The sequence below is a fragment of the Sprattus sprattus genome, assembly GCF_963457725.1.
Source record: "Sprattus sprattus genome assembly, chromosome: 6".
Lineage (NCBI taxonomy): Eukaryota > Metazoa > Chordata > Actinopteri > Clupeiformes > Clupeidae > Sprattus > Sprattus sprattus.
In genome coordinates this window covers 11,541,843-11,561,194 of record NC_137925.1, presented here as the reverse complement: position 1 = coordinate 11,561,194, position 19,352 = coordinate 11,541,843, and the positions used below count along the sequence as shown (strand labels likewise).

The following is a 19,352-nucleotide window of genomic DNA, read 5'->3' as shown; positions in this document are numbered from 1 at the left end:
TCAAAGTCTGTCACACTCCCGTGTATCCAAGGACAGAAGTAACTCGCCTTTGCACTGAAACACAGCTGTCCCACCTTGGACTAGTTCGCAGCTTTGAAGGTTCGGTGATACATCTTTGATACAGATTGGCTGTGGAAAAGAACAAAACATTTTTAATAAATCATCTTACAGCTATTGGTTGTTTAATGTATTCCCTGTGAGATGGGTATCTACTGATTTGTTTGAATTAAACTTTACATCAAAAGTGGCTAAAGCAGCAGTTCATTTTAACGTCTCAAGTCATGGAACACAGATGGCGGTTCTGAAAGGACAGCGCTAAAGGCTTACCATAGGAGTAGCTTGGACATCGATAATCGTGTCTCAGACTGGACACTTAATTTACCACAGCACATTGTGTTTTATTAGGTTTCCTAACTATACCGCACGAGGGATATGCAAGACAGTTAACTTACCAAAGTTTTGAGAAAGATTGACTGTCGAAAGTTTGAATCCGGAATCGAATTTTTATCTGAAGACTCTTGCAGTCCTTCGCTTTCAGATTCTGACTCTGCTCGTCGGACGTAAGGAGACCTCCTGATCCCGGACAGCAAACCTGACGCCCTGCCGACGGAGTAGTAGCTTGGGCTTGTAGATTGTTTGTACCAAGCTTCAGCAGGGATAGATGTGACAATACAAAACACCCAAAGAGCCACTGCTATTCTAAACCTATGCATGGCGACGGAGAGATACTTTTCAGCTGTGCTTTAGGTTGGTCCCTTCGTAACTTCCCCGCGCGTCTGACTGCCCCAGACTGTCTTCGATCCCTTTAAATATACACCGTGGGATCATATTCTGGCTCTGCCAGTGAGGTTTCGCGTCTGTGATTCATATTTTGCGTGTAACACTGCGGATTGGTCAGTTTAAGCGAGAGCTACGCACAAGCACAATGGTTAACTAGAAAATGCATTTCCTGAAGGAAATACCAGTGCATGAAATGCAAAAGTTAGGAAAGGAAGAAGAAAAGAAAGAAGAGTGAAAGAAGGAAATAAGAAAGGAAAGAAGAGTGGAAGAAGGAAAGAAGAAAGGAAAGAAGAGTGAAGAAAGGAGAGAAGATAGGATGAAGGAAAGAAGAGTGAAAGAAGGAAAGAAGAAAAGAAAGAAGAGTGAAGAAAGGAAAGAAGAGTGGAAGAAGAAAAGAAAGAAGAGTGAAGAAAGGAAAGAAGAGTGAAAGAAGGAAAGAAGAAAGGAAAGAAGAGTGGAAGAAGGAAAGAAGAAAGGAAAGAAGAGTGAAGAAAGGAGAGAAGAGAGGATGAAGGAAAGAAGAGTGAAAAAAGGAAAGAAGAAAAGAAAGAAGAGTGAAGAAAGGAAAGAAGAGTGGAAGAAGAAAAGAAAGAAGAGTGAAGAAAGGAAAGAAGAGTGAAAGAAGGAAATAGTAGTTGAAGAAGGAAAGAAGAAAGGAAAGAAGAGTGAAAGAAGGAAAGAAGAAAGGAGAGTGAAGAAAGGAAAGAAAAGTGAAAGAAGGAAAGAAGAGTGGAAGAAGGAAATAAGAAAGGAAAGAAGAGTGGAAGAAGAAAAGAAAGAAGAGTGAAGAAAGGAAAGAAGAGTGAAAGAAGGAAATAATAGTTGAAGAAGGAAAGAAGAAAAGGAAAGAAGAGTGAAAGAAGGAAAGAAGAAAGGAGTGAAGAAAGGAAAGAAAAGTGAAAGAAGGAAAGAAGAGTGGAAGAAGGAAAGATGAGTGGAAGAAGGAAAGAAGAGTGAAAGAGAAAAAGAGTGAAAATATTGAAAAAAGGAGATAAAAATGGAGTGAAGAAGAGAGATTGAGTGTGAGAGAAAGTAGACTGAGAGGGATAGAGAGAAAGATGGAGAGATGGAGAGAAAAAAAGTAGAGAATGGAAGGTGTCTTAATGTTCCTAGTTACAGTTAAATTGAGAGGGACAGAGAAGAGGTTCCTTTGATTTGGCGCAGCTGTCAGTGAAGCACAGGTGCAAGCCAGTTTAAAGACCCTATTATGATGTCATAATGGCCCAATGTAAGTCAATGGGAAAATTTCGATTTGTTTTTATTTAATATCTTAAAAAGTATAAAGTTTAGAAAAGTGAGAAATACATAGCATAAGTGTCCTTTACAAGACCTACGCGACAAAGTTTGAATGAAGTTTCTACGTTAAGCGGTTCGGGCTGAATTAATCGCAGAAAAAGGTAACAAGAATAAGAAGAAGAAGAAGAAGAAGAAGAAGAAGAAGAAGCCTAGGAATAACAATACAGGGCATTTCATGCACTGTAATAAGAAGAAGAAGAAGAAGCCTAGGAATAACAATACAGGGCATTTCATGCACTGTAACTAGAAAATGCATTTCCTGAAGGAAATACCAGTGCATGAAATGCAAAAGTTAAGAAAGGAAGAAGAAAAGAAAGAAGAGTGAAAGAAGGAAAGAAGAAAGGAAAGAAGTGTGAAAGAAGGAAAGAAGAGTGGAAGAAGGAAAGAATAAAAGAAAGAAGAGTGAAGAAAGGGAAGAAGAGTGAAAGAAGGAAAGAATAGTTGAAGAAGGAAAGAAGAAAAGAAAGAAGCGTGAAAGAAGGAAAGAAGAAAGGAAAGAAGAGTGAAAGAAGGAAAGAAGAAAGGAGAGTGAAGAAAGGAAAGAAAAGTGAAAGAAGGAAAGAAGAGTGGAAGAATAAAGGAAAGAAGAGTGGAAGAAGGAAAGAAGAGTGAACAAGAGTGGCTCTGGATAAAGAGAAAAAGAGAGTGAAAATATTGAAAAAAGGAGATAAAAATGGAGTGATGAAGAGAGATTGAGTGTGAGAGAAAGTAGACTGAGAGGGATAGAGAGAAAGATGGAGAGATGGAGAGAAAAAAAAGTAGAGAATGGAAGGTGTCTTAATGTTCCTAGTTACAGTTAAATTGAGAGGGACAGAGAAGAGGTTCCTTGGATTTGGCGCAGGTGTCAGTGAAGCACAGGTGCAAGCCAGTTTAAATACCCTATTATGATGTCATAATGGCCCAATGTTAGTCAATGGGAAAATTTTGATTCGTTTTTATTTAATATCTTAAAAAGTATAAAGTTTAGAAAAGTGAAAAATACATAGCATAAGTGTCCTTTACAAGACCTACGCGACAAAGTTTGAATGAAGTTTCTACCTTAAGCGGTTCGGGCTGAATTAATCGCAGAAAAAGGTAACAAGAATAAGAAGAAGAAGAAGCCTAGGAATAACAATACAGGGCATTTCATGCACTGTAATTAGCACCGTTTTAACTAGACGTAAGAAGTTGACCTTGTGCCCTAGCCAACTGTTTTCTATAGACCTTGCAATGCCTTTTAAAAGTCAAAATTCATATCTTTTTTCTCAGTATACAACCTGTAGGCTGAAGTCTGCTAAATTGTAGGATTCATGTGTTTTAGGGCGTTTCTTTAATTGCGGGCACTTTTGCCATTTTAACTTTTGAATTTTAAAATTAGAAATAAGGTTTAACTAATGATGTTAAAACAGTGTTTACATGCTTAGAAGTAAATATTCAATGATGGCCAAAATTCTGCATATGTGAATTTTGTATATTTTATCTTCTTTTAACATATGGCATTGCAAAATGTCATTACCATCACAACATCAAAAACTGCCTTTAAATTAAAATGATCCAATAGGAACAAAATGTAATCTCATCCATGTAGTAAAAATGGGGGACTGTTAACAATACTTCAAATAAAGAAAAGTTTACAGGCATCAAGAGGATTTCAACAATGCGAACTTTAGTTTAATTTCTATAAAAGTAAATATACACATTTTTTCTTTGAATAGGTGCATATAACTCAATTAGGGTATTAATCTTATAGCACCACATTTAAAATAAAATCATTTGTAAAGGACTTTTATGCCTAATTAAACTCATTAGAGTAGCAATGCGGTAATGACGTGCTGTTGCGGTAATGACATGCTGTTCCGGTAATGACAGAGTCACTTCATGGTCAAAACAAAAGACTAAAAGTGTAAAAAAGAAGTCAGATTATCTGTCAACTAACACTGACATAAAAGAACAAAATGTTCAAACTCATACTCATGACAAATTAAAACAAGTTTATTATCCTCCTTTAGTCTTTTTCTATGCTTTCTAGACCTCTGTGCCGATGTTCCGGGTGCCATACTGAATGGAAAATGTAGAAAATGCACAGATTTAGATTCAAAGAGTGATCCATTCCATTATAACACCACTCAACTATGTTTTACTTCACTTAATTTCTAAAAACTCACTAAGATACCAATGCTAAAAAAAAAACCATGTCATTACCAAAACAGCCCGTCATTACCAGAACAGTGAGTTTTGTGTCGGTAATGACCGTTGTGGTAATGACATTTTTTAGTTTTTTCAGGATAAAGGGTGCTAAGTCTTTGAATAGCTAACACCACTCAACAGCTAGTTCAAACTGTACTTAAAATATATTATGAATAATCTGTATATTTCATTATTTTCACAAAAAGTGTTATTGTAATAGCCATCGTGGTAATGACGCTGAATTGATGTACTCTATGGGTAAGAGGAAAACAATAATAAATTAGGCCTACTTACTTTTCAAGATATCAATTGACCCTCCTCCCTCATGGCTGACATGTGCACCTCTGTCAGCCTTCATTTCCATGGTTACAGCATAAACAAATCTTGCCCTCATACAAATATATGCACTTATCATAGACCGTCGCGGTAATGACGGTGGTGTTGGGGACAGGGCTATATTGAACACAGCTAAAATATCTAGACTCTTTTAAAGATGTTAACATAACAAACATTGACCCTTATTAATTAAATAATAATATTCTATATCTGTTTTGGAGAAAAGAAGTTTAAAAATCTGGGTTGGGGACGAGCCTATTTGGCCAAGTATTAGTATTTACAATATTTTTAAAAATAGAAAACCTCATGATTGGGGTGTAAAACTTTTTTTCATAGTACAATAAATATTATTTAAAATAACTAAGGTATTTATTATGTACAATATCATTTTAAACAGACATTTTACCTCTGGGGACATAAAAGTGCCCGCAATCAAAGAATCACAGTATTCAGTAGCCCAATGAAAAAAATGCTCCTGTTTCAAAAGTAAAAGGAATCGCTGTACCCCTATGAGAAACTTCATGAAGGGACTGCGGCATCATATTTAATTAAAGAAACAACAAGGCCAGACAGCCTTGGCATTTCCCATGACATTCCAAGGCAAGTAAACTGGAAACTAGTTTTGAAGTCATTTTTGCAGAAATTGTAGATCTTTATTACCACCAGACTAGGAAGTGTAGTACTCGCTTTACCTCAAACCTAGATAATTTGTGGAAACCTGCAGACCCTTTTGGAATTGTCTTAGTCAGGGTAGATTGAACAACCCGTTTGCCAGACCCCACCCACTGGCTTTCCACTGCTGTCTAGTCTGGGTTGTGTATGCATTTGAAGAGCAGCTTAGTCATGTCTTCATGTCATTCATCTGCGATCTCTTTCTTCCAACATCATCACAGACCTGACATTTAAGACTAGCAAGACTAAGACTAAGATTAAGGCCGACAAAACTCAGGCTACATTACTAGAGTTTACAGCTTTGTATAGGGAATATTGTAAAATGCAGTGTTTTCCAAATCTTCAAACTATTCACCATGCGACAAAACATGCCCTTCTGCAACATAGCATTAAAATACATCAACAATGTTGCACATTTAAGACTAGCATGACTACGACTAAGATTAAGACCGACAAAACTCAGGCTACATTACTAGAGTTTACAGCATTGTATAGGGAATATTGTAAAATGCTGTGTTTTCCAAATCCTCAAATTATTCACCATGCGACAAAACATGCTCTCGTGCAACATAGCATTAAAATACATCAACAATGTTGTACATTGAAATGCATCTTCATTATCATTATAATTGTTAAAATGGACATGTTTATTTGTGTCCATTAATGGCTAAGGAACAAATATTACAGGAATGTTTTGATTCTGCCCACACTGAAGACAGTTTGTGAGGCTGCCCCTGCCTTTTGTTCAGCTGCTAGCTGGAGCACCCTCTGCTGGTTGGTGCCATGCAGGCACAGGGCCATGTTGGCAGCTGTTCCTCTCTCATGTCAACTTCATCAAACTCTGGATCACCACCATATAATGAATCACAAGGTGCCGTCATACCCAGCCACACCAACTGTAAGTTACTGTTAAAGATATGCTTAAGAGTAGTATCTGAATACCATCCTGATATCCTGATATCCTGATCTGCGTGGTTAATCACAGACATAAATCAGACATAAACTGTCTTCGCATTGCAAAGATTGCATTGCCAAAAACCTAACAGAAACAAATACTTGTATGAAAGCAATGCTCATTTCCGGTTAAATGGATACACATGTGAGGCTGAAATCATGTGGGAGAAAGGTATTTTCAATGCAATTATGCTTGAAATATGGACTTCTTCCTCGGTCGTCTGGGAATGATCAGATATGGTGGGACATACATTGTAGGTCACCTAGGAGAACAATAAAGTTTAACAAGTCAAATAAATTAAACACATTAAAGCAGCAATACAGAGTTCTGTTCCAAAACCAGTAAGCTAACTACCTAAAAGGCATGCAAAAACCTTTCAAACACCACCAACAGCCCAGCTGACACTGATAGAAGCTTGTCAACACACTAACTGGTGTCTTTTTGCAGTATAGCTGGCAATGTCATGCGTGTGAAAGTTTTTCTTCCATTTTTGCAGGGGGTTCCAGCCCGTTACACAGAACTAGGGCATATCTTGGATGGCTGCTGGGGAAGACACAGATGTTTATCTGCTATCAAAATGAATTTGAGAGTGGTACCAAAACTAGTTGCCTATAAAACCATGCCTCAATAAGTGTCAAACTGTTGCATGTTTTTAAGTGAATTTTGATTGGACTATGTAAAATAGAATGAGAATAAAACTGCTTAAATACTCTCTCTCACTCACACACACACAGACAGAAAGAGAGAGAGGGAGAGACAGACAGACACAGAGAGAGAGAGAGAGAGAGAGAGAGAGAGAGAGAGAGAGACACACACACACACACACACACACACACAGAGAGAGACAGAGAGAGAGTGAGAGAGCGACCTAGTGGACACAGCTTGGCATATAAACTGGGGGATCCCCAAAAAGTACAGACAGAATGTGAACAGAGGTCAGTCAAAGCAGAATTGTGTTTCATAAATTTGAAATAGCAGGTCAACACTTGACTTATATTATATCTTTGAATATTCTCTTGTTTTGAGTAGGAAGTTACAGGAATGGATACCTAATTGTTATTCAGTCAGTAAAACAGCCTAGTCAGCGTATGATACGTCAGTTTGTAACACAATAAGGATATCTAATCAGTGTATCGATATTATATCGTGTAAATACATTGAATATTTTTTATATAGTATAACTAGTAAGCAGTGCTGAGTACCATATTGAATAGACTATTTGACCCGGAATCATAGATCATGACGCACTTGGACTTATACACTTCATATGGGTACAAAAACACTAGCCTTACCACAGGGCAGAGTACGGACACTTTACCATCAGGTAGCATAGACTCTCGTCTGTGACCTACAGTAATATCGCTATGTCCATGAGGAACATATTGTGCCATGTTCACGCCCATCTGAAACAGAAACGAAACTTTGTACAGTTTCATGATTTCGCTTAGCCTACTTGGAAACATCTAGACCAATTTTCAGCACTTCATAGTATTGTCAAAGCTGCGCTTTTGAACTATTCGATACACTCGACAAGTCAAGTAACAATGAACGTCAGGTGTACCTGAGGCTTGCTTCGTAAGTGTGGAGAACAGTGTTATGATAGGTAAGTTTCACACCTAACGTTACTTGACATGTTTTGATATGTCATGCTTGCGTGTTTCCTTCTGAATTTAACTTGACGTGAGATGTTGGTGTCTATTGCAAAGGTAAGAAGATTCTCTATGATGACAAATCTTAAATTACCTAGCTAACGTTAACGTCGGGTTGGCCACAACCATAATGTACGAGCTATCTAACGCTAGCATTAATGCTATGTAGTTAGCAATGTGTGCTGTAACGTAGGCTATTTCCTTGATTTGCAGAGCCCCGTATTAGACATGATAGCTTACGCATCTAGCAGTTAGCCATAATGTGAAGTCTCTACTGTAACCTGTTGGTAAGCGGGCTAACTGGCTAGTTTAACCTACATACCTCGCATAATGTTAAGCTTGGTCAGCTATCCTCGGGTAACATGCTTGTAGCAGGACATATTCTCTGTATTCTGTCATGTTTGGTAGTATGACTGACAAGAATAGATAAACGCAGAAATACTATATTGGTGGTTGTATAACAAAGTCTATTGCTTGGCCTTCAGCCTGGCAATAATTGGGCAACAGCAGCAAAACTTTCCTCCAACATCACTCAAAGGGCAAGGGCATTGGCTCTAATTGAGTACCAGTGTGGTTTGTTAAATCATAGTTTCTACTTAAATGGAATCTCTTAACGTATAGCCTATAGTACATTGTGCTTCAGATTAGAAAGCCATGACCTTGTGCATCTTAGTTTATTAATCAGATGGAGGGGAGCGTATCTGAAGCATGAGGTGGAAAGATGGGCTACCTACAGCCTACCGGGGACAGCTCTTGGTATCTAAGCTAAGTTGGACAGATGGGCTACGTACAGCCTACCGGAGAAAGCTTGTGGGCTTGTCAGACTTGTTCACATATTGTGGCGAAGGCATTTACAGTGAAACGAAAGCGAAAGCCTGAGGACGTTTGTAACCTAAAAAACTACTGAGTATTAGAGAAGTTGTTCACTCCTCTCCGTCTCACAGATCAGACATGAAGTGTGTATGTGGTCATGTCGCCAAGGAGCAGGATGCAAAGTTTTGTAGCCAATGTGGCGCACGTTTCGCCGCTCAAGAACACCAAGTCACAGCAGGTAATGTAATGCTTATTTACTATCGTTGATTAACCACAAAAATACATAGCACAGTTACTGATGTAAGTACTAATGTTAATGTATCAATGCTGGTTGTTCTTTGCCTCTCAAACCAAATTGTATTTAATCGGCATTGTGAGTTCTCTTACCTAAATGTTGTTTTCACCTTAGCCAATTCCTCTAAATTATTGACAGGTGGTGTTGAGAAAAACTCACAGCTATCTGATGAACCTGCATCTCTGGACAGTCAACCAACATCCTTGTCTCCTAAACGCCCCCTTGAGGAGCCCAACAACCCCAAGAAAAAGGTACCCACTTTGGGGCTGGCATGTCACTTGGTGTGTCTGATTATTTTTCTCTTTTCCGTGTGTTGTTTCTGTTTGTGTGAGATGGAATATAAATTAATCTAAGAAGCATTTGTTGAGAATTATGGTTATAATCCAGTGGTGTGGTGGACATGAATCAGTTTTGCAACAACAAGTGTCTTAAGGCCTGTGTGCAGCAATGGGTGTTATGATTAGGTCAAACAGAATAGCCTGTGTGCAGGAGTAAGTGCTTTGTTAGTTAAAACAGAATGGCCCGTGTGCACAGACCAAGGTCAGGCCAGCCAGACAGACCTACGTGCAGAGAAGCCTGTGTGCCAGGCAGAGAGGCCTGTGTGTAGGGATGAAGGCCAGGCCAAACAGAGATGCCTAATTTCTCAAAACAAGATCACGGTTTCCACAGGTGCAGGCGTACAGAGACAGCCAAATATGAATTTAAAGGTTTATGCATAAGGGGATGCAGAATTCATCAAAGAGCATGTAGAAAAAGAGCCTTGACATTCCTAACCGGGAGGGGTGAAACTACTGAAAAGGACACAGCTGTTTCGGCCTCTTGAAAGATGTTTTGGAACGGAATATGCCCTATAAATTGTTTGTGCGCTGGGTTTTTTAGTCAGAGCTGCTCCATGGACCACCACTCTCGTTTTTGATGAAATGTCTGCAAGGATTGAATAAAACTTCAGTTTATTGCATTCCGGACTTCTGTTACTGATTGAATCTTTAAGATTTGGAAACAGTTGTTTTTCGCTACAACACATTAATCATAAGAGCATGTTACCAGCTCACCACTGAGTACACAGTGGGGGTGGTGTTTGAAATAAGGTCTGGATAACTGTGTGTGTGTGTGTGTGTGTGTGTGTGTGTGTGTGTGTGTGTGTGTGTGTGTGTGTGTGTGTGTGTGTGTGTGTGTGTGTGTGTGTGTGTGTGTGTGTGGTTGGGTATTTTTGACATTGTTTACCCTACCAGAAAAAAGCTCGTAAGCGACGGAAGAAGAAATCTGAGGTGAGGGATGGGCTGCAGTCTCTTACCAGTGACCTCTCTGACACCTCCCTGACTGAGCGCAATGTACATCAGGACTGTGGAAGTGGGGATGCTGGCTCAGACAGCGAGAGTTCTGCCAGTGCCATGGATGAGATGCCTGACCCGGTGGCCAGTCCTGCCGACAACCCGGTGCTTTCTCCTGTCACTGAGACGTCTGAGCCATCTGACACACCAACAGCTAATTCCTCGCCCGCTAAGTCTCCGCCTGACAGAGGAATGGAGGAAGTGATCTCTGATCAGACTCCGCCTGCTAATGACGCCCGTATAGTCCAGCCTGAGGCAGAAGTGCCGGAGCAAACTAAGGACTGTATGGAGCGGGATGCTGGACCTTCCTCACTGGAGATCAAAGCACCACACCCTCTTCAAACAGGCGACCCTGCATCCACTGGCGAGCCCATTTCTGTACAGGCTGTGTCCAAGAGTCAGTCCCCAACAACAGACGAGACTCAAGCCAAAGGCTTAGCCAAAAATAAGCAGAGCTCCAAGAAGAAGAAGGAAACTTCCAATGCATCAAAACCTCAAACCTCTGAGGACAACAGTGCCAGCTGTGATAAGAATGCAAACGTAACAAAGGCCCCTGCTGAGAAGACCAAAACAAATCAGCAGAAACAGGGAAGTACAGAGATGGTGTTTGGCCCCAAGAACAAACCTCAGGTACAATAAAATACTTTGCCATAATGATGTTCTATAGTTTGTTACGGTGTCTTATATATATGTATGTATGCATGTATGTATGTGTATACAGTACAGTGTGTGTGTGTGTGTGTGTGTGTGTGTGTGTGTGTGTGTGTGTGTGTGTGCATATGTCTTATAACCTCTTATAACCTATTTTAGCAATGAAATGATTTGTGTTGTTCTATAATACACTGTGCTTTATGATGTCTCTGTGTAGGTTAAGGACCGAGGAACAAGTGTAGACCACCCAGTGGAAGTGAAGGTGGAAGAGAGTGAGGTCCACCAAGGTTCTGCCCAGGCTCCAGGAGATGTGCCCTCAGAGCCCTCTCAGGAGAAGGATGCCAGCGGAAACAACAAAACCTCAAAAGCCCCGAAAAATGCCACACCCCCAAAAAGGTCACTGCAGGTTTTCTACTATTTCTTGTATTTGGGGAATAAAGAATTTCGTGACTCTCTTTCCGCCACATATTGAATGCCATGTCAGGATATCGTAAGTTCTATTTTGCTGACGATTTTTCCTTTAACTGATTTGATGTTTATGGGTATTGCAGGATTACACGCAGTCAGCAGATTGCTCCAGTAGACAGGCTGACCATCTACTTCCATGCTGTGCTGTCCAAGGACTTCAAACTGACACCAGAGGACCGAGTCTTCATCCGTGCAGGTTCACGCATAGGAAAGTGGGAAACTGACTTAGTCGAGCTTTCTGTGTCTCGGTGGGTTCAACTCTTTGACTGTTTGTATCTTTAGATTACCTCTGTGGCTTTTCACCATTGATTGTTTTGACCATCAGGTATAGTTAACAATGGGTCCCATAAAGTTGATAATAATGTTTTGAACAGCTAAAATGGTCAGACTTCCTTTAGTCCTGAATCTGACTCATATATCCTGTGATTGCTTTTTGTTAAATAGCTGATTGTGATTGTTCGGAAACTTGATTAGTGTCTGAAAACATTCACAAATTGCAATTATTGGTCCACATTGGAATATTTGATTCGTTATTCTGGAAATTGTCAGTCAATGATCATTTTGATCATGTTGATTAAAATGTTCAATGTTGCTTATGGAGGACCATCATTAACTTTCAAAATAATGATATATAGTTATTTGGAAGATATTGTGAATGCAACAAAGCAATGCGATGTCCAACAGTCCATTTAATAGTCCTTTTTGATTTTTTCTTCTTTTTGCTTTTTATTAAATTTTGCATATGTTCAACAGTTGATATTATACAGTGGCTGCTTATATCGTTTACAGTGACCTGGGAGAACATGGTTACCTCATCGAGGGAAAACTGCAGACAAACAAGACAAAGGCTACATCAGTGTCCATTCCATACAAGTATCTTGTATGGAAGCAAAAGAAGGAGGATTACGAGTATGAATATATTTACAAAATGGACTCACAGATTACTACCAACAGATGCCTATTTGTTCAGCCACATCTTTTAAACGAGGAAGGCAAGTCCTACAAATTATGTGTTTTATTCCCTTCACATATATTTTTGCTATGTACAAATGATGTGTAATGTCTGTTTCTGCCTGTGTCCCCTCCTTAGGAGAGTGGCATCAGTATGATGATATCGTCTGTGCTGAGCCATCCAAAAATATGTTCAAACGACTGACTAAAGCCTTCTCAGACTTCTGGCTTGAGAAGCAGAGGGATCTGATTCAGGGCAGAGGGATTGCTGGGAGAGTAATGTTGGAGAGCATCTTTGACCTCCTTCGTACTTGGAGTGACGTCAACCGCAAGAGTTTCTTCACTCAGCTCAAACAATTCCACCAGATCTACGGAAACCCCTTTGTGTATGAAGAAAGAGAAGAAAAGTGGTTAGCCTTAAACTATGGTGAAAAAGATGTAAGTGAACTCACTTTACATTTAGGGGCATTTTACTTTCTGTAGAAAGCAAAAAATAAAATTGAGTTTGAAACCTATTGTAAGTATGGACAGACTCCTCCCTGAACATGATCAACTGGCTAATTGGACAAGTGCATACACCAACACTTCTGTTGGTCTAAAAGGTTTTTAAATGTTAGCATAGCAACTATGATTGGCCTGCATTTTCAATGTTCCATGTACATCATTTAACATCAACAGCAATGCTTATTCAGTCCGTAAGATGCTGGGAACTGAAGGCATGTTTTACGCAGATTAAAAGAACAATTTTGAAGGATTGATCATTCTGGCATCGTCCCCAAAAGACACAGACTAAAATTAAAATGGTAATCGCCAACCAATGGGGACATTGCACTGAACATATCTCTTATTGGGAAGCCTAACTCCTCTATTATATTACCTGCACTTCACTCCTGGGGCATTTGAAGAGTTTCCTGTCAAAATTATATTTGGGTCTACATGCATGTCCATTAATGCTCCCCTCTTTCCTCATTGTAGGTGAGTAGACTCCTGAAGGATTTCATGCTGGAACATGTGACTCCTGAGCTGCTGAAAGACAAAGGAGGAAAGGGCTCCTTCATCAAAGATCCTCTTAATGCAGCTGTTATCATGCTGTATGCGTGGAAGACCTTCAAGCTTACATTAGACAATGGAGAGCTCTCTCGTCTCTGTGTGGCACTCCGCCTCCCAGACCTCCCCAAAGACCAGTTCTTGCTCCACTGGGAGGACTTCCAACAGTCATTCTCCTGCCTCAAAGGGTGATCCTCACTTCTCATCCTTCATCTGAAATTGAATACATTTGTGAGCAATTCAGTATTTAATAAGGGGTTGCCATTGTACAATTGTATGACAGATATTTAACAATGAATGGTTGGTAGTATTAATGGCATAGTAATGGACATAAAATAGTCATGACATGCTTTTTCTGTTTCCTTAGTTTCCCTGATTTGCTGGTGACTCTTATGAATACTGTTCGGACAAAAGATATGCATCACTGGGTCCTAGTGCTACCACTCTTTCACCTGCAGCATGGTGTCTCCAATCCCTTTGAAGCAGCCCCTCTCTCCCTCAACCCCAAACTTGAGCCATCCTGGGCTGGGCTCCAAGGCTTAAATTCATTGCGTACACCCTATTCAAGCCAGGACAGAAGGTGCTTTTCTTTTTTTGTAAAGCGGCAATCAGACTATATGACTCTTCAGTCACAGACAGTAACGTGTGATCGCCATAATCCTTTGTGATAACTGTCTGTGACTTGGTGTTTAACACTATACAAATTCGGTTAGTTTATGAATATACGCTCTTCGACACTCTCTGACAGGACTGCTCTTAGATTTTCCCGAGCTGTGCTCAACCAGCACTTTCCTGTCTGCAACTGAAAAGTTGTGTAGTCTGAAAGGATATTTAACTACTTCTCGGCTATCCAGCTTTTTTGTGCATTGGAAAACATTAGCTAGTTTGAAGCATGGCAAACATTTATTTCATTTTGTATTAATTTGTTGTTTTTTTTTTTACCGTGGCCTCTATCATTTAGCTCCATATTGAATTTAATGAAGAAACACCCACATCTGATGGAGATTGATCATCTGCTGGCTCGGTCAGTCATCTGCCTGTTGACACCGGAGGACCTGACTGAGTGCAGCTCAGTACTCAGTGCTGGACTGCTTGACCTGCTGCATATCTTCAGTCTGAGAGCCCCCGCTGAAATCAGCTACAACAACGTCACAGTGAGTTTCTCATGGGCTGGTTGGTATCGATGGCAGTTTTCTTTTTTTTATGTAGTTGTTAATCCTGTATTTCTTTTTTTAACACTTTATTTTGATTTATTTTTTAAAAGTTTTATCACAGATACAGAGGAACAGAAAAGTAAACATCAAGCATCTTCCCTCCTCTCACATTGGATTTTAAGTGTATATAATTCTGATATTTGTTAATAGGAGGTATTTTTTGAAAACCGATTAGAGGAGCTCTCTACTCTGCGTCTATCTCGCTCTAGCGCCACACAGGAAGTCCTAATCCTATATTTCTACGAGTACTAGGTATACTTCTGGCATTTGTTTATAGATCAATGTTGATAAAAAGTTGGTATTTATTTCTTTGCCTTTCAGATGATTTCTGATACTCTGGCTCACATTCAGACAAACCTTATTGAACACAAATTCAGGTAATTTACCGTAATTGTGCTGGTCTACATTTATACCAGGCCTATATTTGAAATGAATTTCCTGCTAATGAATGTTCACTGTGTATATGTGTGATATGTATGTAGACTCTTTCCGACTTCCATTCTATGAAATCCACCTTCAGCCAAATAATTTGTACTGTGAGACAGATTCTTGTATACTAATACCCTGAACATCCATTGCAGTTGCTATAGTGAGGCGTACGGAACCGAGTGTTTAGCCACTGCAGTGAGACTACTTGGGAAAATCTGCAAAGGAGTGAAATATTACTCTTACGCACAAAACCATGTTGCAATTCCTGTTGCCTGCATGAGCCTTGTTGGGGCAGTTTCGGATTTCACCCTCTCCTCCAACTCACAGGTTTGAAAAAACCTTGATTTTGAAAAACGTTACTGAGCTTTATTTGTTTTTATTGTCTGCTTGGGTGCATATATGATATGCTTGTGTGTTGTGTTCCAGGAATCAGAGGCCAGGAATGGTCTAAGTCCACGCAGCCTGAATCTGCTGTCTGAAGCAATGCAGGTTCTCCGCTCCTGGATGAGTCAAACCTTCAAGCAGAAACTGCTGCATTCATACATGTACCTTACATCAACCACTTTAACCTCTGAGTTTGAGGTAACACTCAAAACACACAACATCCCTTTTGCATTTGCATAATGCAATCCTTTGAGCTTTTGTATGTGACATGATTTCATGCATGTTGGATGCTTGGTGTCTTTGTTGTGCTCTATGAACTGGTAATTTCACATATAATCATGATTGCCACTTTGCAGTGGAAATGTAACATTTGGTTTATGTATAAACCTACCTACATGTAGAAACATGTGTATATCAGGAGTGATAGGTGGTAGAACCTTTTCTTCATGAAAAAGTTGACATTATGGGCCTTAGTTTGGCGTGGAAACTTGGCAAAAACGGCCTATTCCACCCAGGCGGGTTGTCATAAACTCAAGCGATAAATGACATGTTCCACATCCAGTGGCGGCTCCTGAATAAATTCTCAGGAGGGGCAATTTTTTTGATAATGATTAAGGCGACCCTTTCAGTAGGTACATTAAGTTAGCCGATTTAGTCATACAGCAATACCTTTTTGTCCACTATTGGCAGCAACTAACAGTAATATTTCCCTTCTTTCTACATGAAAGTATGTGAACTCCTTGAGTACTTAAGAGTTTTCAGTTGATTGGTTTGCTTAATTGTCTTATTAAGCACCCAAATATGTTTCACCGAGTCTGTTACCTGCTTGACTTTACCAATGCAGCTGGGGGTTCACTTACTTTTGCACATACACTAATTCCATGTTTCATGTAGTTCTTTGGCTACTCAAACAATTCCCTCTAAACAAGTACATGCAATTGATAAACATAAACTTGACATTTCATCTATGGAAAATTGATAAATAAAAAATTCAAAATCATGGTAAAACAACAGAAAACTCTTAGGTGCTCAAGGGGTTCACATACTTTCAAGTGGCACTGTAGCTTGAGTAGCAAGTTACAGGTGGAACGCTATGGAAGAAAGTTACATTCAGGAGCCTTCATAAGCAAACATGATGTGGCTCCACATTAAATGATCACACTTTTACATTATCCACATGTCTCAAATGTTGTATGATGTAACATAGCTGAACAGGACACATGATATGTCCACTAACAACATAAAGAAGGGGGCAACATACGTCAAAACCAACGATATTTATTGACTGATCTTGAAAGTATTGGCTTACAAAATCAAAATAAGTCATCACATAAAAAATAATTAATAGTTAGTTCACACTGTGAAACCTATGAAAAGTGACAGTGGTATATAGAAAACAGACCGCGTTAGCCACTTCACGACGCGATTTTCTTTGGTTCCCATTCCCTCCCTTTGTTGAATGGAGACATTTGGTCTAGGAAGTCCTAATTGTTTTTTTGGTCAATTTATCTTCATTAGTACGCTGACTAAAAATAAGTTTCTGTCAAAGAGCGGATGGAGTTGTACTGAACAGGTGCCATCTTGACATGCCTCTGTCGAAGCTGTGTGACATCCTTATTGGCTTTTACCATAGGCCTTTATGTCCATTACTTATGAAACGATATTGAGGGGCGAGCCCTCCCGGAAGCCATAGAGAATGCATTGAGAGTTTCGTGAAAAAAATGGATTTAACATGGGAGTCAATGGGAGAGGTCTAGGCGAAATTCACCTTCAGGGCCATTTGAAGCACGACTTTTGGCTTGACTGCCTGGCTGTTACCTGATTGGACAATGACATTAAAAGGCATATCAGACGGTCTACTGGTTGGATCCGACAGGGAAAAAAATATGACATTTACATTTAGGCGTTTAGCAGACGCTATAATCCAAAGCGATTTACAAGGAAATTGAATTTATACATCAGGATTTTTTTTTTTTTTTTTTCCTTTTCCCATAGGCAGTGGGTCTCCCCAATTGCCCTTATGGATTAGCCGCCCCTGTCCACATCCATTCTGGATGTAGGCGTGGCAATATATTCTTCTCTGACAGGGAGCATATCCATGCGCCAATCACGAAACCATCACTGCCAGATTCCGATTTATCTATCTAGCAAAAATATTACGTTCCCTTAATTGGAAAAGTGGTGCATCATCCCTACATATTCCTCAACACAGGTTTGCTCCTCAATGCAGCCGACTTCAGGTGGTAAAGCACGTCTGACAGCTGACAGCTACAGCTACAGTGTATACAAATTGGATTATGCTGAACAGAAGCACTATGTCTTATTCCTTGTAAACCCGTGGCGATATTGCCATTTTGCATTGTAATCTCATGTGACTCATTCAGTTTAAAGTAATTGCTCTGCAATGCTATTGGTTGGCTCAAATCAAACTTCGGCCTGGCACTGCCCACTTAGTGCAGATGACCTTTCACCTTTACCTCTCTCTGAAGCATCTCTATTTTGTGTAACCGTGTGCATGCACTGCCAGTCGTTTTCACTACTTCCCAAACTGTTACTTCGACCATAGCAATTATGAGTTCCTGAACACTAAACTACTGTGTTATCTGATGTTTTCACAGATATGGAACAACATAATCTCTCTTAGTTTTGTGAACGAGGACTTCACAACCACGTGGAGAAACACCTTCACCAGAGATTTTGAAGGCAAATTTCAACAGGTATGTATTTGAGTACATGTTATTATAATGTCGCTTAATAACTTTATGGTATTCCACTGCAAAGTGTTCTGATCTATTTGTTCACAGGAGAAGCATTTAGATCAGGTGGATGTCTACTGCTCCAAGATGGAGGAACTGAATGACTCTCACCCTCATATAGCCAGGAGTGTAGAGAAATGTGCCCTCGATGCTGTCACTGCCCTTTGCCAGGTATCTCACATTACATTAGGACTTGTATTAGGAAAATCTCTTCAATCTATTCCAAACATCTCATCACCTCCTTCTTTTACATTTTGTTAGCTTTGGACCCAGCCTAAGACTACTTGTCATTTTGGTACTACTATATGAATCATTTGAATAACTCGTTATTTAGTAAATGTCTATAACGAAGGCTGATGCTGCTTCTGAATAGGTCAAGTCAGAGGGCGATGTCTTCAAAAGGGTAAGCAACTACCCCTTGAACTGGAAGTTTGGGAAGCTCCTATCCACCATGATCCAGCAATCCTGGCCCAAGGATAAACATGGACAATTCCAAGACGAACAGGAAGTTGTCATTCGACATCTCATGGACTGGAGTGCAGCGAAAAACATTTTCCAGCTGCAAGGTAACATCCACATAGCCTGCTGCATGGTATCCTTCACATAGCCCGCTGCATGGTAACCTTCATGTAACCCGCTGAATGGTAACCTTCACATAGCCCGCTGCGTGGTAACCTTCCCATAGCCTGTTGCGTGGTAACATTCAAACAGCCCGCTGCAGTGTGTGGGCAAATATTCCGTGTGTCAACACACTCATAGTTAGATGAACACATGGATGGACCTCGACATGGAAGTGCTTCTGAAAACAAACTGTCTTACTTGTTCATGTAGGCGCAGAACGGAAGCTCATTGACAACCTCTCTGAAGACGCCCAGGAGAGGATCACTGTGGCTATATCCTCATTCACAGACGTCACAGAACAACTGATCAGAGGTGACATTCAGATGAGGCTCCTGAACTACATTCTGGAGAAGAAAGAAACGTTTACAGAGTTACTCAAGACAGGTGAGAGTGAAGCCAAAATCCCTGTGGTGTTTGACCTCTTCATTAATTTTAGCAGGAATTTTAACAGTAGCTTCAAGTCTAACTGCTTACCTACACTTCATAGTCACATTAATGTGGTTTGTGTGCATACCTGTTTGTGGAACTATACATTTGT

General features: G+C 40.0%; 2 protein-coding genes across 2 annotated transcripts in view; one reads left to right on the top strand and one right to left on the bottom strand.

The window, feature by feature from the left end:
• LOC308367000 (neuropeptide B-like) lies at window positions 1-713 on the bottom strand (the record flags this gene model as incomplete). The annotated part of the gene is made up of 2 exons (XM_080840822.1): window positions 1-129; window positions 453-713. The coding sequence occupies 2 exons, from the start codon at window positions 711-713 to the stop codon at window positions 1-3; spliced, it is 390 nt and encodes a 129-aa protein (XP_080696948.1).
• Window positions 714-7,771: 7,058 nt separating this feature from the next.
• The window catches only part of LOC308366945 (E3 ubiquitin-protein ligase rnf213-alpha-like), a 41,256-nt gene continuing 29,675 nt past the window's right edge, over window positions 7,772-19,352 (top strand). The window contains exons 1-18 of the mRNA XM_080840748.1: window positions 7,772-7,808; window positions 8,799-8,905; window positions 9,101-9,213; window positions 10,195-10,923; window positions 11,162-11,340; window positions 11,496-11,660; window positions 12,202-12,404; window positions 12,503-12,801; window positions 13,339-13,598; window positions 13,778-13,990; window positions 14,372-14,564; window positions 14,946-15,001; window positions 15,206-15,380; window positions 15,480-15,635; window positions 18,056-18,154; window positions 18,242-18,364; window positions 18,567-18,759; window positions 19,025-19,198. Of these exons, the coding sequence (XP_080696874.1) occupies window positions 8,806-8,905; window positions 9,101-9,213; window positions 10,195-10,923; window positions 11,162-11,340; window positions 11,496-11,660; window positions 12,202-12,404; window positions 12,503-12,801; window positions 13,339-13,598; window positions 13,778-13,990; window positions 14,372-14,564; window positions 14,946-15,001; window positions 15,206-15,380; window positions 15,480-15,635; window positions 18,056-18,154; window positions 18,242-18,364; window positions 18,567-18,759; window positions 19,025-19,198 (3,430 nt within the window). The 5' untranslated portion in view covers window positions 7,772-7,808; window positions 8,799-8,805. The remainder of the gene's footprint in view (window positions 7,809-8,798; window positions 8,906-9,100; window positions 9,214-10,194; window positions 10,924-11,161; window positions 11,341-11,495; window positions 11,661-12,201; window positions 12,405-12,502; window positions 12,802-13,338; window positions 13,599-13,777; window positions 13,991-14,371; window positions 14,565-14,945; window positions 15,002-15,205; window positions 15,381-15,479; window positions 15,636-18,055; window positions 18,155-18,241; window positions 18,365-18,566; window positions 18,760-19,024; window positions 19,199-19,352) is intronic.